Genomic DNA, 18,641 nt, shown 5'->3' on the forward strand with positions numbered 1-18,641 from the left:
CAAAAACTCGTAATCAGCAGCTTTGGAAAAGGTTTAGTGGCTTGAAACTATGGGTTTTCATGACCCATGCTAGCATCTGTTTCCATATAGTAGTCCCCCCTTTATGTGCAGGAAATATGGTCCAGGCACCCCTAGTGAGCACTGGAAACCATAGACAGTGCCAAACTATAGACAGATAGAGATATAGATGATACAGATAGATAGTACACACACACACACACACACACACACACACACACACACACACACACATATATTCCTCTACATATATACCTATGATAAAGTTTTACTTATAAATTCGGCACAGTAAGAGAGCAACAATAGCTAAAAATAAAATAGGACAATTATAACGATATACTGTAGTAAAAGCAAAGCTGTGTGAATGTGGTCTCTCCGTCTTTCAAAATGTCTTAATGTACTATACTCACCCTTCTTGTGATGATGTGAGAAGATAAAATGCCTACAGGATGAGAAGAAGTGAGGTGAGTGACGTCGGCATTGTGACCTGGTGCTAGGCTCCTAGTGACCTTCTGATGCTCTGTCAGGAGGATCATCTGCTTTGGACAGCAGTTGACTGCGGGTAACTGAAACCACAGAAACTGAAACTGTGGATAAGGGAGGACTCCTGTAAAGGGAAATTCACTTTAAAAATTTAAGGGGAAAGTACTTAGAAATACTTTAAAGTATTTAAGTGTAAAATACAGAGAAGTATGCAAAGTGTGACTACATGAATTTTCTCAAAATGAACCTCACTCTTGTAACCAGCACCCACAGCAAGAAACAGATGGTTATCAGCTTCCCTGGAACTCTTCTCTTTCTAGTCATTAACCATCCGCAGAGAAGGAGGATATCCAAGTTCTAGCACCAACATTCCCAGACCCAAACAATACATTTTTAATCGTACATTTCAGGTGTCAAGGATTGACCATCAGAGTAGATTCATTAAGCTGACAGTTTCTCAAGACTCATTCAGACTTTTTTTTTTTTATATTGCACGGTGTAATAGAATCTTAAAAATTAAATACCTTCAGGCTTGCATGTAAAATAAAAGGAATAAACTAAACACACAAACTTTTAGCATTACCTGCACTTTAAGAACATGTACTGTAAGATGTTTTTTAAAGTGCATGTAACAACATACTTTAAACATTTATTTTAAAATACAGTTCCTGGGGTGCCTGGGTGGCTCAGTTGGTTGAGTGTGGGACTCTTGATTTTGGCTCAGGTCATGATCCTAGGGTCCTGGGACCAAGCCCAGAGGCAGGCTCCCCACTGAGCATGAAGCCTGCTTAAGAGTCTCTCCCTCTCTCTCTGTTTCTCCCTCTGCCCCTCCCCCGCTCTCTCTCAAAAATAGAATAGAATATAGCTCCCCATTTCTCCAGAAAATGGAGTTTGAAGTTTACTTCCAAGGAGACTTTGTAAAAGAAGTCCTAGGGACTGTTAACCACAGATGCTTGAATAATTCAAAAAGTATATATGTAAACACACATGCCCATTGGCAATGCATCACATTGTGGGTTGAAGTAAGTAAGACCAAAATAAATACAGCTTTTGCAAGCAGCGCATAAAAACGGATACACATTTCTCGTGGTTTATTGGGCAGGAGGTTAAATACCTTCACTCTACTTACAAAATGAACTGCCAAATACAGAGACTGACTTGCAGCAAAGCGACACTGCCCTGTTTTTAACCTGGAAAAAAAAATCTATTATGATGGTATTATGCATAAGAACACTTTCAATACATAAGAAGAATCTTTGGAAAGAAGGGCATGTATTCTTAGAGAAAATCCTTTCGCAAAGGCTAATCATTTTTTTTTAAGCTCTAAATATGCCTTATAAATGACCAAAAAACAGATTAGGATTTTATTAGGATATTTCTTCGGGAAGTTTGGGATTCTGTGTTCCACCAGATGCTGCCTAATAGAGCGCACAAGTCAAGGGGAGGCGGACACCCTGGAACCTTAGCCCCGCGCGCCAGACCGCCCCCGGTTCGTTCTTTCTGGATGCTGGACACCTCCAAGGTAACCTCACGCTGACGCTGGCTCTTACCCCGGTGCCAGGAACGCACCCCTTCTCGCCCGCCCCTCCCCCCTCCTTCCACGCGCAGTGTCAGCGCCCGGAAGCCTCACGCGAGTGGTGACTTCGCTCTGCTTCGTCCTTCCCCGAAGCCCTGAGGCTTAGACTTTTCCCACCAAGTCACCCACAACCCCTCCTCCTGCTTCCCCCCACCCCCTCAGGAGGGGGAAAAAGTTTAAAGCCGGGCTCCCTTTGCGTTACGCTGGCCAGGGGGTCTCTCTTGGCTGGACTGAAGGGGGCGAGGGTCCGTGGCGCTTCTTCCGCGCCTCTGCCCAGCCCCAGCTCGGCGCGTGGGGGACAGCGTGTTAGATTGTCCGCCACCGGCTCCTACGCGCCCAGACTGCGAGGTCCCTCCTAGCCCGAGCGACTCCCTTAAAAACTTGGGGCCGGGCGCCTTTCCCGGACGCCGGGGAGCGGGGCGTTCGGCGGTGCCCCGGAGCGGGCAGCAGCCGCGCGGCGCGGGCGTGTGTGGGTGAGAGCGAGGGCGCGCCCGCGGCCGGCGGGAGGCGGACGCCCGGGTGGCAGGTGGGTGCGGCCGGCGGGAGCCGGGGCAGCGGCGGCGGCGGCGGCGGCAGCAAGTGGTTGGGCCGTGCTCATTTCCTACCCTCCCCCTCGGCCTCGGGGTCCGCCCGCGGTGCCCAGTGCGCGGCGCCCGCGGCTCCGCGCCGCGTCCCCCCTCGCCGCCGCCGCCGGCCGCTCCCTTCCCCGCCGGTCCATGTCCCTGCCCGTGGTGCTCCCGGGCTCCTGCTGCCCTGTGGCCGGGCTCTCGGGCGGGCCGCAGGCCGGGGGCCCGGGCGCCGGGGCCGCCGCCGCGCAGGAGCCGCCGCTGCCCCCGCTGCGGCCGCGCTGGCCCCGGGCGGCGCTGCAGCCCCCCGCGCGGCCTCGCTGCGCGGGCACCGCCGCCGCCGCCGGGGTGCTGGCGGCTCCGCCCGCGCTCTCCTCCCGCCGGGCCGCTGCCGCCGCCGCCGCCGCCGCCCCGGGCTCGGCGCTGCTGCCCGCTCGCCCGCTCCTGTCGCTCGGGCTGCTGCAGCTGATCCTGGGCTGTTGCATGGTGGCACTGAGCTTCGGGGCGCTGTCGCTGAGCAGCTCCCCGCAGGTGAAGAACTCGTGTCCGTTCTGGGCCGGCTCCTCGGTGAGTGCCGCGCGTGCCCCGCTCGCCTGGACAGGGCCCACCGGGGGCGGTGGGGGGTGGGGGGGGGAGCAGGGACCTCCGGCCGGTCCCCTCCGCTGCCCCAGGACTGGCTCCCCACCCCCGAGGGCTGTGGTTGGGGAACACGGTCCTTTGGGCCAATTGAAGTTTTTGGAGGCGTTGAGGCTGGGGGAAAAACAAAGGCTCAAACGGAGAGCAGCTCAAGGGTGACTTGGGATGCACTTGGACAGTGTTCCGTACCTCACAGCTGAAGGATTGTGTTGTTCCTGGCAAGTTACTAGAATACAATAGACTTCCAGCTCCGGGAGAGTGGAAGAATGGGGGTGGAAGATAGGAAAGTAGGAGAAAATGATTCAACTTTGGGCCATTGAGTATTTACTTCACTGACCGTGTCTGCGCAGGGAGGCCGGGCATTTGATCTCTTTTCTCCATTGAGGCATCAACAGTGCCTGGCACATAGTAGGTGTACTTGTGGGGTGATTGAAGTGACAGCTTGACTTGGGGCACGTCATTTATTTTATTCCACTTTAAGACACATGTAAATGTGAAATGTATCTGGTGTAGTATGGTTCCACTCTATTTGGGGACAAGCCCAGGAGGTAATGACAGGGTGTGTGCAAACATACTTGTACCTGGTCATTAAAGGAGGCCCCTACTTGAGTTTTGGAGCCAGGCAGGCTGCTGCACAGAATTTAGTTCTCAAGAACCCAAATGGTCATTATGCATGAGCTCCCCAAAGCCCCAGGTGCAGGGGGCAGCTCACTGGAGATACCTGACCCCCTTCAGTGACCTGGCCCTGTTTCCTCCAATGGGGAAGGCTGATCTGGAGAAAAAGGTGCCCAGCCCCTGGAGAAGGTGCTGCCTCCACTGTGTTTGGACTCCAGGAGGCCCCTCACCCCTGCCTCCTAAAATGTCACAGCTTCTAAGGCGTACGTCCTCCTGAGGCTTGCTGGGGGTTGAGAGACTTGGAAATAGGTCTTTGTGGAATGATTGTAGAAGATGGGTACTTGAAAGTAAACGACCTTTTTTATGGAGCAAGTCAGTCTAAGTCTGGGAGTGCCAATAGTTTGATTAAGATCTGCAAGGAGTGTATGTGCTGATAAAATCGTCCTTCTGCAGTCCCCACACACCCAGATTCAAGGCCAAATTTTAAGACTATAGGGAGAACTAATTGAACCCAAAGTAATTGTTTGAATGAGAACATTAAGAATATTAAGTACCCTGAGCCCTGCCTGACATTTTATACTTAAACCGATGCCAATTTGCTCTCCTTTGGAAATACTTTGACGCTGGATGGTCTTACGTTGGATCAGCCCATGCTGTGGTAGCCAGAGTTCATGCTCTGTGCCTCATGTGAGAGGAATCCCACCCTCCTGGACCTGCTATTGGGCTCTCCCTGTGGCCTTCCTGAGTCTTTTTTAAAACAACAGGGTAGGGATTAGATTCATTATGCTCCCTAGTCCATTCACCAGACTAAAGTGAGCCAAATGGTGGATGCATTTCATTTCTCTAAATACCATGGGCCAGAAGTGAATGTTGCATACATTTTTAGGGATTTCGTCTTTATAAAATCATAATCTCTTGTCCTCTCAAAGATAGCTAGTTTGTGCTTAAAAAAATTTTTTTAATGTTTATTTTTGTTTTTTGAGAGAGAGAGAGAGAGAGACAGAGCACAAGCAGGACAGGGGCAAAGAGAGAGAGAGGGAGACACAGAATCCGAAGCAGGCTCCAGGCTCCCAGCTGTCCGCACAGAGCCCGATGCAGAGCTCGAACTCACAAACTGCAAGATCATGACCTGGGCTGAAGTCAGATGCTTAACTGACTGAGCCACCCAGGCAGCCCCAGTTTAGGATTATTTAAAGCTATTTTTTCCCTTTGGAAATCAAAACCTCAAATCAGTGTACTATTGTGAATTATTTCAGAGGTGAATGCCCTTAGATGTCAGTCAAGCCACAGTTGGGTTTGATGAAGTATTAAAAAAAAAAAAAAAAAAAAAAAGGCCTTTAGCCAGAAAATGAAAGTCGTTAACCAGGACCTGCTGACTTGGTGACTGGGAGCATAGTAGGTGTACTTGAACCTGGCAAAACAGAGCAGGGAAAGAATTACTAACTTGGAACTAAATTCTCTTCTATAGGGTTGTTTTCCACACCCCACCCCAGCCCAGCTCTATATGCAAACCTGCAGTTGTTCATTATTCTTTTTTTGTGTGTGTGGCCTATTTCTGAGGTTGACCACAGAATTTACAAAGTAACAATAGAACCAACAAAAACTGTATGTTCAGAATGACTGGATGGGATTGGAGGATGACATTAGGCACCATGACCATGGTATTATAGGAAGAAGTTTTACCAGTAGCACGTACCTTCTGAATTTAGGTACATGAGAGAGGCTTTGTTCTTGTTTTTTAATTCTACATTATGGGAAATTTTAAATTTATTCAAACACTGCCCAGCAAACCCTCCTATCCCTCTTACCCAGCGCCAACAATTGTTTTGTCTCTGCCTCCTCCTGGCTTTGCGGCTGGCTCTGTGTGTTCTGATAATATCAGAAGGATGAGTGTTTGAGGCAGGGTGGGAACGAGCTCCATCATGCTCCCTAGGCTCTTTGTCAGATTAACTTCCCACATTATTTTGAAGCAAATCTCAGCCATCACATCATTTCATCTGTAAATGGTTCCATGTGTGTATTGTTTTTGAAAGAAAATCTAAACAGAAAGAAAATATAAACAGAATAGAGAGACAGCATAGAAGTGACCGGGCAGTCTTAAGACCCCCCTTCCATTTTTAACATTTTACTAGGAAAATTTTAAATCTCCGCAAAAAATGTACAAAGAATACTATAATGAACCCCTATTTATTTATCATCAAGCCTCAGTAGTGATCAACACATGGCCGTTTTCCACCCACACCCACTTTGCCTATTGGATTATTTTAAGGCAACTCTCTGGTATCGTAATTTTAGCCATTCAATATTTCAGTATGGATTTCTTAAAAAAGGGGGGTTACTAGATAAAGAGAGGGACTTAATAGCATATAGTAATGTGCTGATTATAAAGATAGCTAAACTAAGATTTTTATGAAAAAAGCTTAAAAATTATGACTCGAGGGCTGCAGGGTTTTTTTTTTTTTTTTAAGTAACAGCTTTATTGAGATCTGATTCACACTCCATACATGTCACCTATTTAAGGTGTGCAATTCAGTGGTTTTTAGTGAATTCACGGAGGTACACAACCATCACCACAATCAATCTCAGAAAATTTTCATCATCCCGTAAAGAAACTCTGTTCCCATTAGCAGTCACTCCCCATTTCCCCCGACCCCTTTATCCCTAGGCAACCACTGATTAACTGCCTCTCAGTGTCTGTGGATTATTCTGGACATTTCGTATAGATGGAATCATACAACATGTGGTCCTTTGCAGCTGGCTCCTTTCACTTAGCACAGTGTCTGCAAAGTTCATTCATAATTACGGCATGTCACTACTTCCTTCCTGTTCGTTGCCGAATGAGATTCCACTGTATGGATATGCCACGTTTTATTTTTCACTCGGAAGTTTTGTTGGCATATGGAACTAGGTAGTTGAGAGGCAGTGCCAGTCTGTCGCAGGTTGCTTTGGACCCCCGTAGGAACACAGAAGATAGAAGGAGATCCTCATATTCCAAGCTTTGAATGACCATTATGTGCCTTAGTCTGCTCTAGCCATTAAATTGGCAGATCTTTCTTCAGCTTCAGTAAAAATTCTGCTTCTATATTTGATACAAAATTAAATTCAAGGTACAGATATATTCATTGAAAGGACTATTAACACAGTATAATTCAAGAATATTTTTCCATATGTACTTCCGTAAGTGCTCTCACCTTGAGCTTGAGATTTGGAAGCTTCCTTCGTTTGTCTGGACCTTGAAGGTATTTTATCTATTTTAATATATATTTAAGAATTAACAAGTTCTATAAAGGGTCTTTTCCCATGCTTTACATGTTTTTAACATATTCATTGTTTTTGAGCATTCTCTGATCATTTTTCTTCCTGGTCTCTTTGGTTAATGACTCAGTCTGTTATTATTCCTGAAGGGCATGAAGCTAAGAGATTAGCCACTTTTAAAAGCATCCTCAAGTTTGACTCCAGGTAGGTGACAGATGGAGGGTCTCCCAGACCGTGTTCAAGACATGTTGTCCTGGCTCTTGATTTCGGGGCATATTTAGTTACTACCATACTACACTGGATTAATGACAGAGAGGATTGCATTGGTTTGCATCTCCTCCTTCAGAAAACAAAATATCTGGGTGGCCCAGCAGGTTAAGCGTCTGACTTTGACTCAGGTCATGATTTCGCTGTTGGTGGGTTCAAGCCCCATGTCGGGCTCTGCACTGACAGCTTGGAGCCTGTAACCTGCTTCGGATTCTGTGTTTCCCTCTCTTTTTGACCCTCTCCCTGCTCACACTCTGTCTCTCTCTCAAAAAATAAATAAACATTAAAAAAAATAAAAAAGAAAACAAAATACCTTACTCTGATGACATATACGATCCTTGGAAGATATCTGAGGCAAATGGTAGAGAATTGGCTATTATTATTATTATTTTTTTTGCTCTTCTCTGGGAGCCCTAATACCCTTAATGTTCTGCTTTGAGTCACTGACCTAAACTCATGGTTACCCCTCCCTTGAGTCTGTAATTCTTGGACAAGATTCCAGTTCCTTATAAAGAGACAGACAAGAGCGAACGTTAAGGTAAACCATTTTTTAAAAATTGCAGTGATGAAACAAACTTAAAAAAGAATGAATAGTTCAAAGGAGAAACTAGCTCAAAAATTCTGAAGTCTCTACTAGTTAAACAAACAATAAATACATTTTTTCTACCGTATCATCAAATACTTAATATTAATAGGCCATTTAAAATATAATTTTTTGTGATGAATTTTATTGATTTTCTTTGGTCATTTATTTTCCACAGCAGCAGAGTGACATTGATAAATTCTTGAATGAGTCATTGAGCCTCCCAACCTCAGTTACTAATCTGTAAAATGGGTGCAATGATTCTTGCCTCAGAACTGATTTTGTGAGGGTGTAGTTAGAGAACAAACTCTATCAGTGTTTTTTAAACATCAAGGTCATATTTAATCCAAATAAGGTAAAAAGGCCAGTTTTCTGTGGGACATTCTAGTAACCACCATGTATACATTAGAAATATTCAGTTGCCTACTTCCTCAGTTTTTTAATGAATCATGCTGGACATACAAGGAAGAATAATATACATGAACACATACACACATGCACACACACACATTTTTTCAAGTTTCCAGTATAAAAGCTATAGGGCAAAGTAAATTTTTGAGAGCTTTGATTATTGTGTGTTTAATTTATAAGGCAAACATGGGACATTTACAGCTTGGCTCTTTTTATCTCTGTGTTTAGATATAGCAACTTTTGGCAAACAATCCAGAACATTTCTGCCCTGAGGCATGTTAATGGATAGCAAAGAAAAATAATAAGGGCAGTAAAATAATAAGCTTTTGATCTTAATGATTTGATTTTCAAGTTGGGAAATTAAGGCACATTAACCATATGTGGTGAGTAACAATGATTCTTGCATGGAGTATCTCAGAATCCTTCTTTGCAATATCAGAAAAAAGAAAGGCCTCTGCTTTTTCCTAAAAGCTACAAGGAATGGGTTACAAGTAAGTGAAACCAAAATTATAATAAACCTCATTATAATAATATAGAGATAATTTAATGTTAGAAAATAGGTTTTTGCTTGTTCATTCAGGGCAAGCTATATCTTGCACTTGGTGGAAAGAATGCTATGAAGTTGCTTTTTAGTGTTGAGTTTAATTGAGCTTGAAGAATGGGAGAAATTGAGTAGAAGTAGGTATATGCCTTTGTTGCTGCGTTCAGGACTGGATGTAACCACAATTCTCACCTGCCATTGGAGTATAATTTCTTAAAACATCCCTGTAAAGAAGGGTGGTTTACAAAAATCCTGTTGTGATTTAGTGTGAGTGTGTGTTGAGTCTATAAATAATTCAAATGGAAATTTGTTACCTTTAAATATTTTGCCTTACAATCCATGAACATAGTATGTGTCTTCATTTATTTGGGTCTTCATTTAATATTGCTTACTAAGGTTTATATTTCTTCCTACTAGGTCTTAAGTATCTTTGAAGTTATATGTATTTTGAGATTTCTGATATTTATTGTTTGTCAAATGCATTTTTTAAAAAGTTTTATTTATTAATTTTTGAGAGAGAGAGAGAGCATGAAAATCCTGAGCAGGCTCTGCTGACAACATGGAGCCTGATACAAGGCTCGAACCCATGCACTGTGAGGTCATGACCTGAGCCAAACCAAGAGTCAGATGCTCAATGATTGAGCCACCCAAGCATCCCTGTACCTATTTTTAAAATTATGTTTGGAGTTTAGTTTGTTGCTTATATATGTAAAATACCCCTCAAAAAATAATAAAAATAGCTTAGTTCCTTAATTCCAGAGACCTTTGATTTTAAATGACAATTGTATCTGCCATGATCTACTGAATACATCTATATTCACCTTGGCAACACTATTCCTGGGACTTTATCCAACAGAAATAAAAAGCAATTGTTTTTAAGCATTATATGGCCATGGATGTTTACCATAGCATTGATTATGAGGGCAAAAAGCTGGAAATAGAGTGAATACTAATGAATATGGAAATAATCGAATACAGGAGGTAAGCCATACGAAGAAATATTATGTAGCCATTAAACAGAAATGAATGAGAGCTATTCCAGTGGACATGAAGAGATTTCCTGGAAGTATTTCCTGAGAAAGAAAAAGGAGGAAAAGTATCTTTTATGACCCATTTTTTATAAAATACATATGCACATATACATGTTTGTCTAGTAATAAGAATTTAAAGAAAAATATGTCCATGTGTAATATATGTAAACGTACCAAATTGTTAATGTGGGGAGGGTTGGGTGATGTGGCTGGTGGGGGAGGTGGAAAGCATAGCTGAGGTCTTTTGCTACTTTTATGGGTGTTTATGGTCTGGGCTGGACACCTCATTTTAATGATAATGTTGTTTTAATGAAAAACATGTGTTCCAAAAAGCTGAATCACAGAGTTCTCTATTAATGGAGACGGTCTAAATATCAAACACTAACTGATAATTTGCATTATACTTAGATTTTAGTGAAGTGGGCAGGTTGTGTTTCCCTCAAGGGCAGTCAAAATTCTCAGTTTTGTTTTTACAAAAATAGTTGCAATTCTGGGGCACCTGGGTGGCTCAGTCGGTTAAGCGTCTGCCTTCGGCTCAGGTCATAATCTCACAGTTCACGGGTTTGAGCCCCGTGTCTGGCTCTCTGTTGTCCACACAGAGCCTGCTACGGATCCTCTGTCCCCCTTTCTCTCTGCCCCTCCCTGACTCATGCTCTCTCTCTCTCTCTCTCATAAATAAATAAATAAAACCTTAAAAAAAATAGTTGTATTACCCCAGCTAAGTCCAGTAAGCCGCTGGTCGGGTGGGCAGGGAACAGGTGCCCATGTGGGCGCATGCGCACGCACACACGTATACACACACACACACACACACACATACACACACACACACACAGACATAACGTGCGCATGTCCACACACAGCCTGCAGGTGGAGCCAGCACTGGATTGCAGGGGATCCTGAGGACTTTCTATCACAGCAGGGCAAATTTTTGAGTTAGAAGAGACCCGCAGATGGAGTTTCCTTCACTTAAACCACATTTCTAAGGAAACAAGAGTGAGGACCAGAAAAGCGATAAGACTTGGCCAAGTTCGTATAGTTATTTAAAAGCCAGGTGGGGAACCCACACCCCAAGGTCTCCTGGATTTCAAGTCACAATTTGTAAAGTAGATGCAACCACATGTAAACACATGCCCTGTGTGTCTCCAGGCAGAAATCATTCAGAACAAAGAAATAGCCTATTGACTTTAAGATGATTGCAAGAATACAGTGCCTGGTGGGCAGGCAGCTGACAGTATGTTTAAACATAAATGGGATATAAGGATCTGTTGCCTGTCAGCCCATACGTGGTCTTTAAGTCCTTGATATAAGTGGGTAGACTTGTCCTCTGCTCATTTGACAATGATTTACTCTCAGCCAGTAAATGGAGAATGGAGAGTCTTTAGAAGCAATATTGTAAAATCCCTTCAGACTTGTCGTTGAGAAACCATCATTGTGAACTGGTACATTGGAGGGATTTTGGTAAAAAGCGCACATAAAGGAAAACCCTCATAACCGCATTCTGCAGATGCGTGCACCCTGTTATACAAAGGTAAATGTGCCCCAGTGACATCGGAATGTCCCTGAGCTGAATAATTACTTTGATTGTTCTTTCCCAACTGCTTAGTGAACCGTGTTATCCAAAGGGCTGACATTGATTTCCAGTTTTCATTTTGGCAAAATGCTGATTCTTCTTTACCAAGGGGTTTAATTAGTTGTTTATTGAAGTGTCATTTTACAATATGAGACTTCTCTCACTGTAGTCCCCTCTCCCTTTTGTGGAATAAATGCTCAGGAACAGTTACCAGTTGCCCGTCACGTGACAGGTGCCAGGCTGGGAGCTGAGGATTTGGGAGACAAGAGATCATGGTCAGTGGGCAAGGCAGAGATGCACCTCTCAAGTTATAATGACAAAGAGAGTTTGGGGGGAAAATTGTGTAGAGGGCTTCCAGGAGTGTGGAGTGGTGGGATCAGCAAAGGCTTCTTGGAGGAAGTGAGTGTTAGCCAGGGTCTTGCAGGATGTGTAGGAGTTCTCAGATAGCTATGAGGGGAGCTGAGAGGAGAAGATACTGCAACCAAGAGAAGGGCAGAGCCCCTCAGTGTTAAAGCCTGGCCAGTCTGGGGTGCCTGGGTAGCTCATTCGGTTAAGCGTCTGACTCTTGGGTTTCAGCTCAGGTCATAATCTCATGGTTTCGTGAATTCGAGCCCCAAATTGGGCTCCATGCTGACAGTGTGGAGCCTACTTGGATTCTCTCTCTTTCTCTCTCTCTCTCTCTCTCTCTCTCTCTCTCTCTGCCCCTCCCCAACTCATGCTGTCTCTGTCTCTCTCAAAATAAATAAGTAAACTTAAAAAAAAAAAGAGTCTGGCCAATCTGATGGGGGACAGGTGTGCCTGGGTCAAAGATGGGCAGGGGCAGTGGTGCATAGAAACCAGGCTTGAGAAGTGGGCAGAGGAAGATCCTGAGAGACCTTGTGTACCATTTCAGAGCATTTACTTGGCCCATAAAGGGTGGGTACCCACCTAACAAATGGAGGGTTGTAGCCACACACATGTCTTACGAGGCTGACAATGGTAACAGGTTGGGTGCTCTGGGGCAGGGAGCTTGGGTCAGCAATACGGACTCCTTCACTAACTGGAAGGATAGCCTACTCTCTATGTTCATAATTGACCTTAAGAAAAAACATACACAGTCAATAAAAAAGCTTTGGGGGCTTTGTAGGAAGGAGAGTCCAAAGTGGTCTACCAGGGCTCAGATAATCAATCAACAGGAATACCAAATGTTTGAGTTAGGAGACTTTGAAATTTCAGGGTTTTTTTTTTTTTTTTTTGAAAAAAGTATACTTTAGAGACTAGGATTAGTTTGTTGGAATTGGTCCCTTTTCTAGATTTATGATACTGTTTATCCTTGTAGGTGATCCTCTCTGGAATCATAGGATTAACAACTTGGAAACGGCCTATGATACTGCTGGTATGTACTGATCTCATAAATTGTTACCCTTTGTAAAATGTGCTGTGTACGAAGGCTGTGAAATCAGTCACTGAAGAAAAATGCCCAAGCTTTCTTGTTCATGAAAAAAAAGAAGCTAACAACGGACAATGTTAGAAGTCAGGTGTTCTCCTAATGACAAAGTGAGATGATAATTTTGCCAGTTTTCCTTTTTTGGGGGGTTACCTTCTTGTTGTTCTTATTATGTACCACATTGACACAATGCATTACCTTCTAGAAGGGGTGGATGAGCACAACCAAGTTATTTTTCATCCATCAGGAAAAGGCTTCCTTAATTGATATTATCCAAACCCTTTGACACATAGTAACGATTAACTCCAGAGACAAGCCTATCTCTTTGCATCAAACTCCACTGAAAAGGTTAACAGGCAGCCCTTTTTCCCTCGCCCCCCGTTACTGCACCTGTGGATGTATGCAGTGGCTATGCTAGGGATGACCAAGCACATGACCATGATGCCGATCCCGGGCAGAATCTCGAACCACATTGCACCAAGGTTGCCAGGACTGAACCCTTCCTTCCTGTCCTCCTAGAGGAAACCCAGCCTCAGTTTTGTCAATTTTCTGATTTATTTTAAGCTTCTTAATGTACCCAGTGCTGTCTATGTGTTTTTAGTTCCAGAATTAGATCTGTTGTAAAGATATAATTTAAAAAATGGTTTACTATGGACATTTTTAAACATATACTAAAGCGAAGGGAATAATATAATGAACTCCCCGTACCAATCACCCAGCTTCAACAACTACCAACTCAGCCAATCTTGTTCAGCTAGACCCTTACCCATTCCTCGGCTCCCCATATTTTCCCCTGCATGTTCTTTTGAAGTAAATCTCAGACATGAAATCATGATACATAATTTTTTATTGTTATAATGCTTTGGTTGGACAACCTTACAGTTTCATTGCTTAGACTTTCTATATTCTCTATCACATATATATTTTCATGGTACCATAGGCATATATTGGTAACTTTATCCTTTTTTTTAGTTAAGGTAAAATTCACATAATACAAAGTTAACCGTTTTAAAGTTTTCAATTCAGTGGCATTTAGTACATTCCCAATGTTCATTTTTTTGTTTGTTTGTTTTTATTTGCTATGTCCTTTGGATTCAGGGAATACTATATAAAACCGATGATTGCCAATGGAGTTACCAACTTTCAAGATGAAGTAGAGGATCTAAGAAATTTGATTTGAAGTAAATATAATGAAAACAAATTTTTTTTTCTATAGAGCATTTCTTTTGACTTTTCTCCCGTTCATTTTAATGTAGGGTTAAATAGTTTTCGAAATTCATTTTGTATATACACTTAACAGTTCATCTTAAGCAGGCCACTGTTTGCTGGGCAGCGGGTGATAATACAAAAGTAGCTAAATTCGTACATGCAAGGAGAAGAAACACACTGCAGAAGACAGAGTAATGGGTCCCAGAACTGTGTTGATGGCTTTGAACAACTTAAAAGTTTTCAGGCCCACTAGACAATTTAGGCAGCATTTTGGAAGCCCTTCAATTATTACATTTCGTGAAACTCTGTAAATATTTCTGGAAGGAGTAAATTATTGGTGCAGCATTTTAATCTCTGAGATAGCAGGGTAGGAGAAAAATGAGGCTTCAGATGAGTTTTATGGCATGTGTTATGAGTGGGTGATGTTTATTTTGCAACAGTTCTCTAGAAAAATGTTGGATGGTGTTCAATGTTTATACTAATATTTGGCTTTAAGAGTCATTTTTTGCCCTGATTTTTCCATTGGGCCACTATTGAAATGTCGAGTAATACATCCCTCAGGTATTTAAATTAAAATCAGAAAATCTCTAACGCTATTTGTATTTTTAAGATTCTAAGTGGGGAGGAGAATATGAGCCTGTGTTCTGGGTAGATATTAAGAAAGTTGACCTTTTAAGACATTTATTTCTCTAACATTGTTTTCTTTTGGAAAGGTGCCTCATAGATTTATTTAGTGAGCTCAAGGTACTGTAAAAGAAACTGACCTTCATAGAAATGTATCTTTATTTTATGCCTTTAAATTTATTTCTCATCGCTGTTGATAAGTATATGTACAACTTTGTCAAAGTTATAACCAATTTGTACATTCCATGTTGTGCTCTGCTTTTTCTGTTTAATATTGCATTAATTAAGTTCATATCAGTAAATATAATGTTTCCATGTACAAGGGGTCCAAACCTGCCTGAATGGCCTGCTGTCATATTTCTGTATTACCATCAGTTGTAAGCCTGTTGGACCCATAGGCTTCTATATTTCAATTTGTATGAATTATGTGTTTAGAAGATCATGTAGAGATTGTTTCCAAGTGTTAATTAACATCAATTTATAAAGAAGATAGATCAATTGATAGGAATTGTATAAGGACAAACTTTCTGGGTACATCAAGGGATCATTTGAGCCTTGGTCAATATCATAAGTGAAAAATCCTCAGTTCACATGAATCTTAATATTCTATTATAACTTCTGCCAGATGCTTTTGTTATGTTAAAAAATAGAAATAATCATGGGATGTAATGAAAGGAATTGGATATACCAGTCAGACACTCCTAGTCTGTGTCCTAGCTCATCCCCTGGAGAGCTGTGTAATGTACAAGCCACTTAACTTTTCTGAGTCTAGTTTCTTTTTTGCATGCAGGGGATAATCTAGTGACACCAAGGGGTACCTCTGCCCTCCCTCCCCCCACCCCACTTAGTGGATGCTTCACCTTTTCTTTGGCTTCTTGAATTTAAGGACTGTGCCCTGGATGATTTTGGGCGGAAGGTCACGTTCCATCAGAGAGCTAGTAGGGCCCTGTAGGTTTCTGTTCCCACAAGGCAGAGTGGACTTTGCTGGTCAGTTCTAGCCCTTTTCCCCTTCACGTCTTATACTCTACCCACAGCTTGTACCTTCTGATTCCGACACAGCCAGACTGTCTTATTCCCACTTGGGACCTTCTTCCCCAACTGTTTGCTTGGCTGGCTCCTTTTCTTCTGGGTCTCAGCTCAGCAGTCCCTTCCTGAGACAGACCTTCCCTGACCACCCTGCTAACAGTGGCCCTGCGTCCCTGCCTCTCATCATGTCCCAGCACTGACTTTGGGCTTCACGGTCCATAATTCACCTGTGTGCTGCTGTCGTACCACTTGCTGTCTGTCTCCCCACCATAGATGGTTGTTTGAAGACAGGGGTCCTGTCTGTCCTCTTCACCCTGTTTCCCCAGGGCCAGTGTGCTCCCTACACCTCTGTTGTTGACCGTGAAGTTAATTTGGCAGCCAAAAGGAAATTTAGGTCCCAGGTTCTCGACATTTCTTTTTTACTTTTGTCTTAAATTTCTCGCACTTGTTTTTGTTCTGTAGAATGTTTTATTCTTCCCCTTTTTACTTCAGGGTGGTTAGTATGATGGTGGTGGAGGCTGGGAGGGGGCAGGTTGGTCTTTCCAGGGCCCTTTGAGAGGCCAGCTGGCCTCATTTTGAGTTGTTGGGCACACACTAATCTAGAACACTTGGATATTTCCTTTTGAAAACCATTTCTATTTGTGCTCCTTCTTTTGTGATTGTCTCAGCGATTACATTAGGTTTTATACTGGTGTGAACAAAGAAGGCTCAGTCTGACCCAATTCTTTCACACTCAAATTTTCATGGAAACTCAGAGTTGGAAGCTTTCATTTACTGGATCTTCTTCCTTATGCTGAGAAAATACTCATGTGTCCAGAACAAAAATAATAATGTTGGAACATAGTTTGTAAATACTTATAGTTATTTTTTTAAAGAAATCTTTCCTATTTAAAAAAAAGTTTAGAGTAAGAGAGAACAGGGGAGATGGGCAGAGGGGGAGACAGAGAGAGAGAGAGAGAGAGAGGGAGAGAGAGAGAATCCCTTGGGACTCAATCCCATGACCCTGGGATCACAATCTGAACCAAAATCAAGAGTCAGGCACTCAACCACTGAGCCACCCAGGTGCCCCATATTTATAGCTGTTTTTGACTATGAATAGAATGAAGCCAGGGTGTGTGTGCATGTGCATGCATTTGTATGTGCACATCATTCCAGGTTGTATATTTTCTATCAAGAAGAAACATTTCCTTTATGTATGTATGTATGTATGTATGTATGTATTTATGTTTATTTATTTTTGAGAAAGAGAGAGAGAGAGACAGAGTGTGAGTGGGGAGGAGCAGGGAGAAAGGGAGACACAGAATCCCAAGCAGGCTCCAGCCTCTGAGCTGTCAGCACAGAACCCAATGGGGGGCTCAAACTTACGAACTCTGAGATCATTATCTGAGCCGAAGTCAGATGCTTAACCCCAGGCACCCCCAAACATTTCCATTTAAAAAATTTTTTTTAATGTTTATTTATTTTTTGAGAGAGAGAGAGACAGAGTGCAAGCAGAGGAAGGGCAGATAGAGAGGGAGACACAGAATCCGAAATAGGCTCCAGGCTCTGAGCTGTGAGCACAGAGCCGATGTGGGGCTCGAACTCACGAACTGTGAGATCATGACCTGAGCTGAAGTCAGATGCTTAACCGACTGAGCCACCCAGGCACCCCAAACATTTCCATTTTTAAAGAATGTTCTTATTTCTTCTAGGTATCTCCTTTTTCATTCAAATAAAATGTTTTATAAATTTTTAGAAATTATAAACTCACAGCTGGAAATGACCTAAAAGATAGTCTTGTCTCGGCACCTCAGTTAAAAAATGGAATTGCCCTACTAAGATGTTTTTCTTTGGTGGTGCATTTGGTAAGAATTGCTACCGTGAAACTCCAGCCAGAGTTTTGGCCTGTAATTTTGGTTGCTTATGAATTTTGATTTGAACTATTGTTATTTATTTATTTTTTTAATTAAAAAAATTGTTTTATGTTTATTTTTGAGAAAGAGAGACAGAGAGTAAGTGGGATAGGGGCAGTGAGGCAGGGAGACATAGCATCTGAAGCAAGCTCCAGGCTCTGAGCTGTCAGCACAGAGCTCGATGCGGGCGTTGAACCCACAAGACCGCAAGATCATGATTCGAGCTGAAGTCGGATGCTTAACCGAATCAGCCATCCAGGCGCTCCATATTGGTTTTTTTTTTTCCCATGCAGTTTGGAAGAGATGGGGTGAATATGACCTTAAAGCTGATAAAAAGACAGCTTTATTCTTTAGCATCAAGAATGAAAGTACTTCCCTGGTAATGTTCTTTGGTCACATATGTGGTTTATTCCCAGCTATGAGCCATGTGGATTTGCACCCTAGATGGACAATAGAAGAGGTTAATGAACTGGCTATTTTAAAAAATGATCTGTCAGTTTCCCTTCTAACTTCAATATTATGGAATTTAGGGTAAAACTTCATTACCCAAAAAGAGACTCAAAACTAGTTTCAGTAAGATATACAGACATTCTGCCCCTCTCATCTAGTGGTCCAAATAGGCTAGGCTGGCAAGGTGGTTCTGTTCCACAAAGCCATTTGGGGATCCAGGTTCTTTCCGTTTTATTGTGCCTTGAAGGGAGAGTCATGGATCACACAGATCCTTGGTCAAGAGATTGAGAAATTAGCCCACCAGATAGTTAGAAATACTTGTAGGTAGGGGTGCCTGGGTGACTCCATCGGTTAAGCATTTGACTCTTGATCTCAGCTCATCTTGATCTCAGGGTCATGAGTTTAAGCCCCGTGTAGGGCTCTGCACTGGATGTGGGGCCTACATAAAAAAAAAAAAAA

At 42.8% G+C, this 18,641-nt stretch overlaps 1 protein-coding gene and 1 pseudogene across 1 annotated transcript in view; one reads left to right on the forward strand and one right to left on the reverse strand.

The window, feature by feature from the left end:
- The first annotated feature begins 2,793 nt into the window (after window positions 1-2,793).
- ENTREP1 (endosomal transmembrane epsin interactor 1) overlaps window positions 2,794-18,641 on the forward strand; it is a 65,840-nt gene continuing 49,992 nt past the window's right edge. Inside the window, exons 1-2 of the mRNA XM_047097457.1 lie at window positions 2,794-3,210; window positions 12,874-12,930. Coding sequence (XP_046953413.1) covers window positions 2,794-3,210; window positions 12,874-12,930 — 474 coding nt within the window. The remainder of the gene's footprint in view (window positions 3,211-12,873; window positions 12,931-18,641) is intronic.
- On the reverse strand, window positions 13,241-13,454 carry LOC124525023 (NADH dehydrogenase [ubiquinone] 1 alpha subcomplex subunit 1-like; annotated as a pseudogene).

Source organism: Lynx rufus, unplaced genomic scaffold (assembly GCF_022079265.1).
Source record: "Lynx rufus isolate CCGP_SWC_20201006 ecotype Redwood Valley unplaced genomic scaffold, mLynRuf1.p SCAF_10, whole genome shotgun sequence".
Classification (NCBI taxonomy): domain Eukaryota; kingdom Metazoa; phylum Chordata; class Mammalia; order Carnivora; family Felidae; genus Lynx; species Lynx rufus.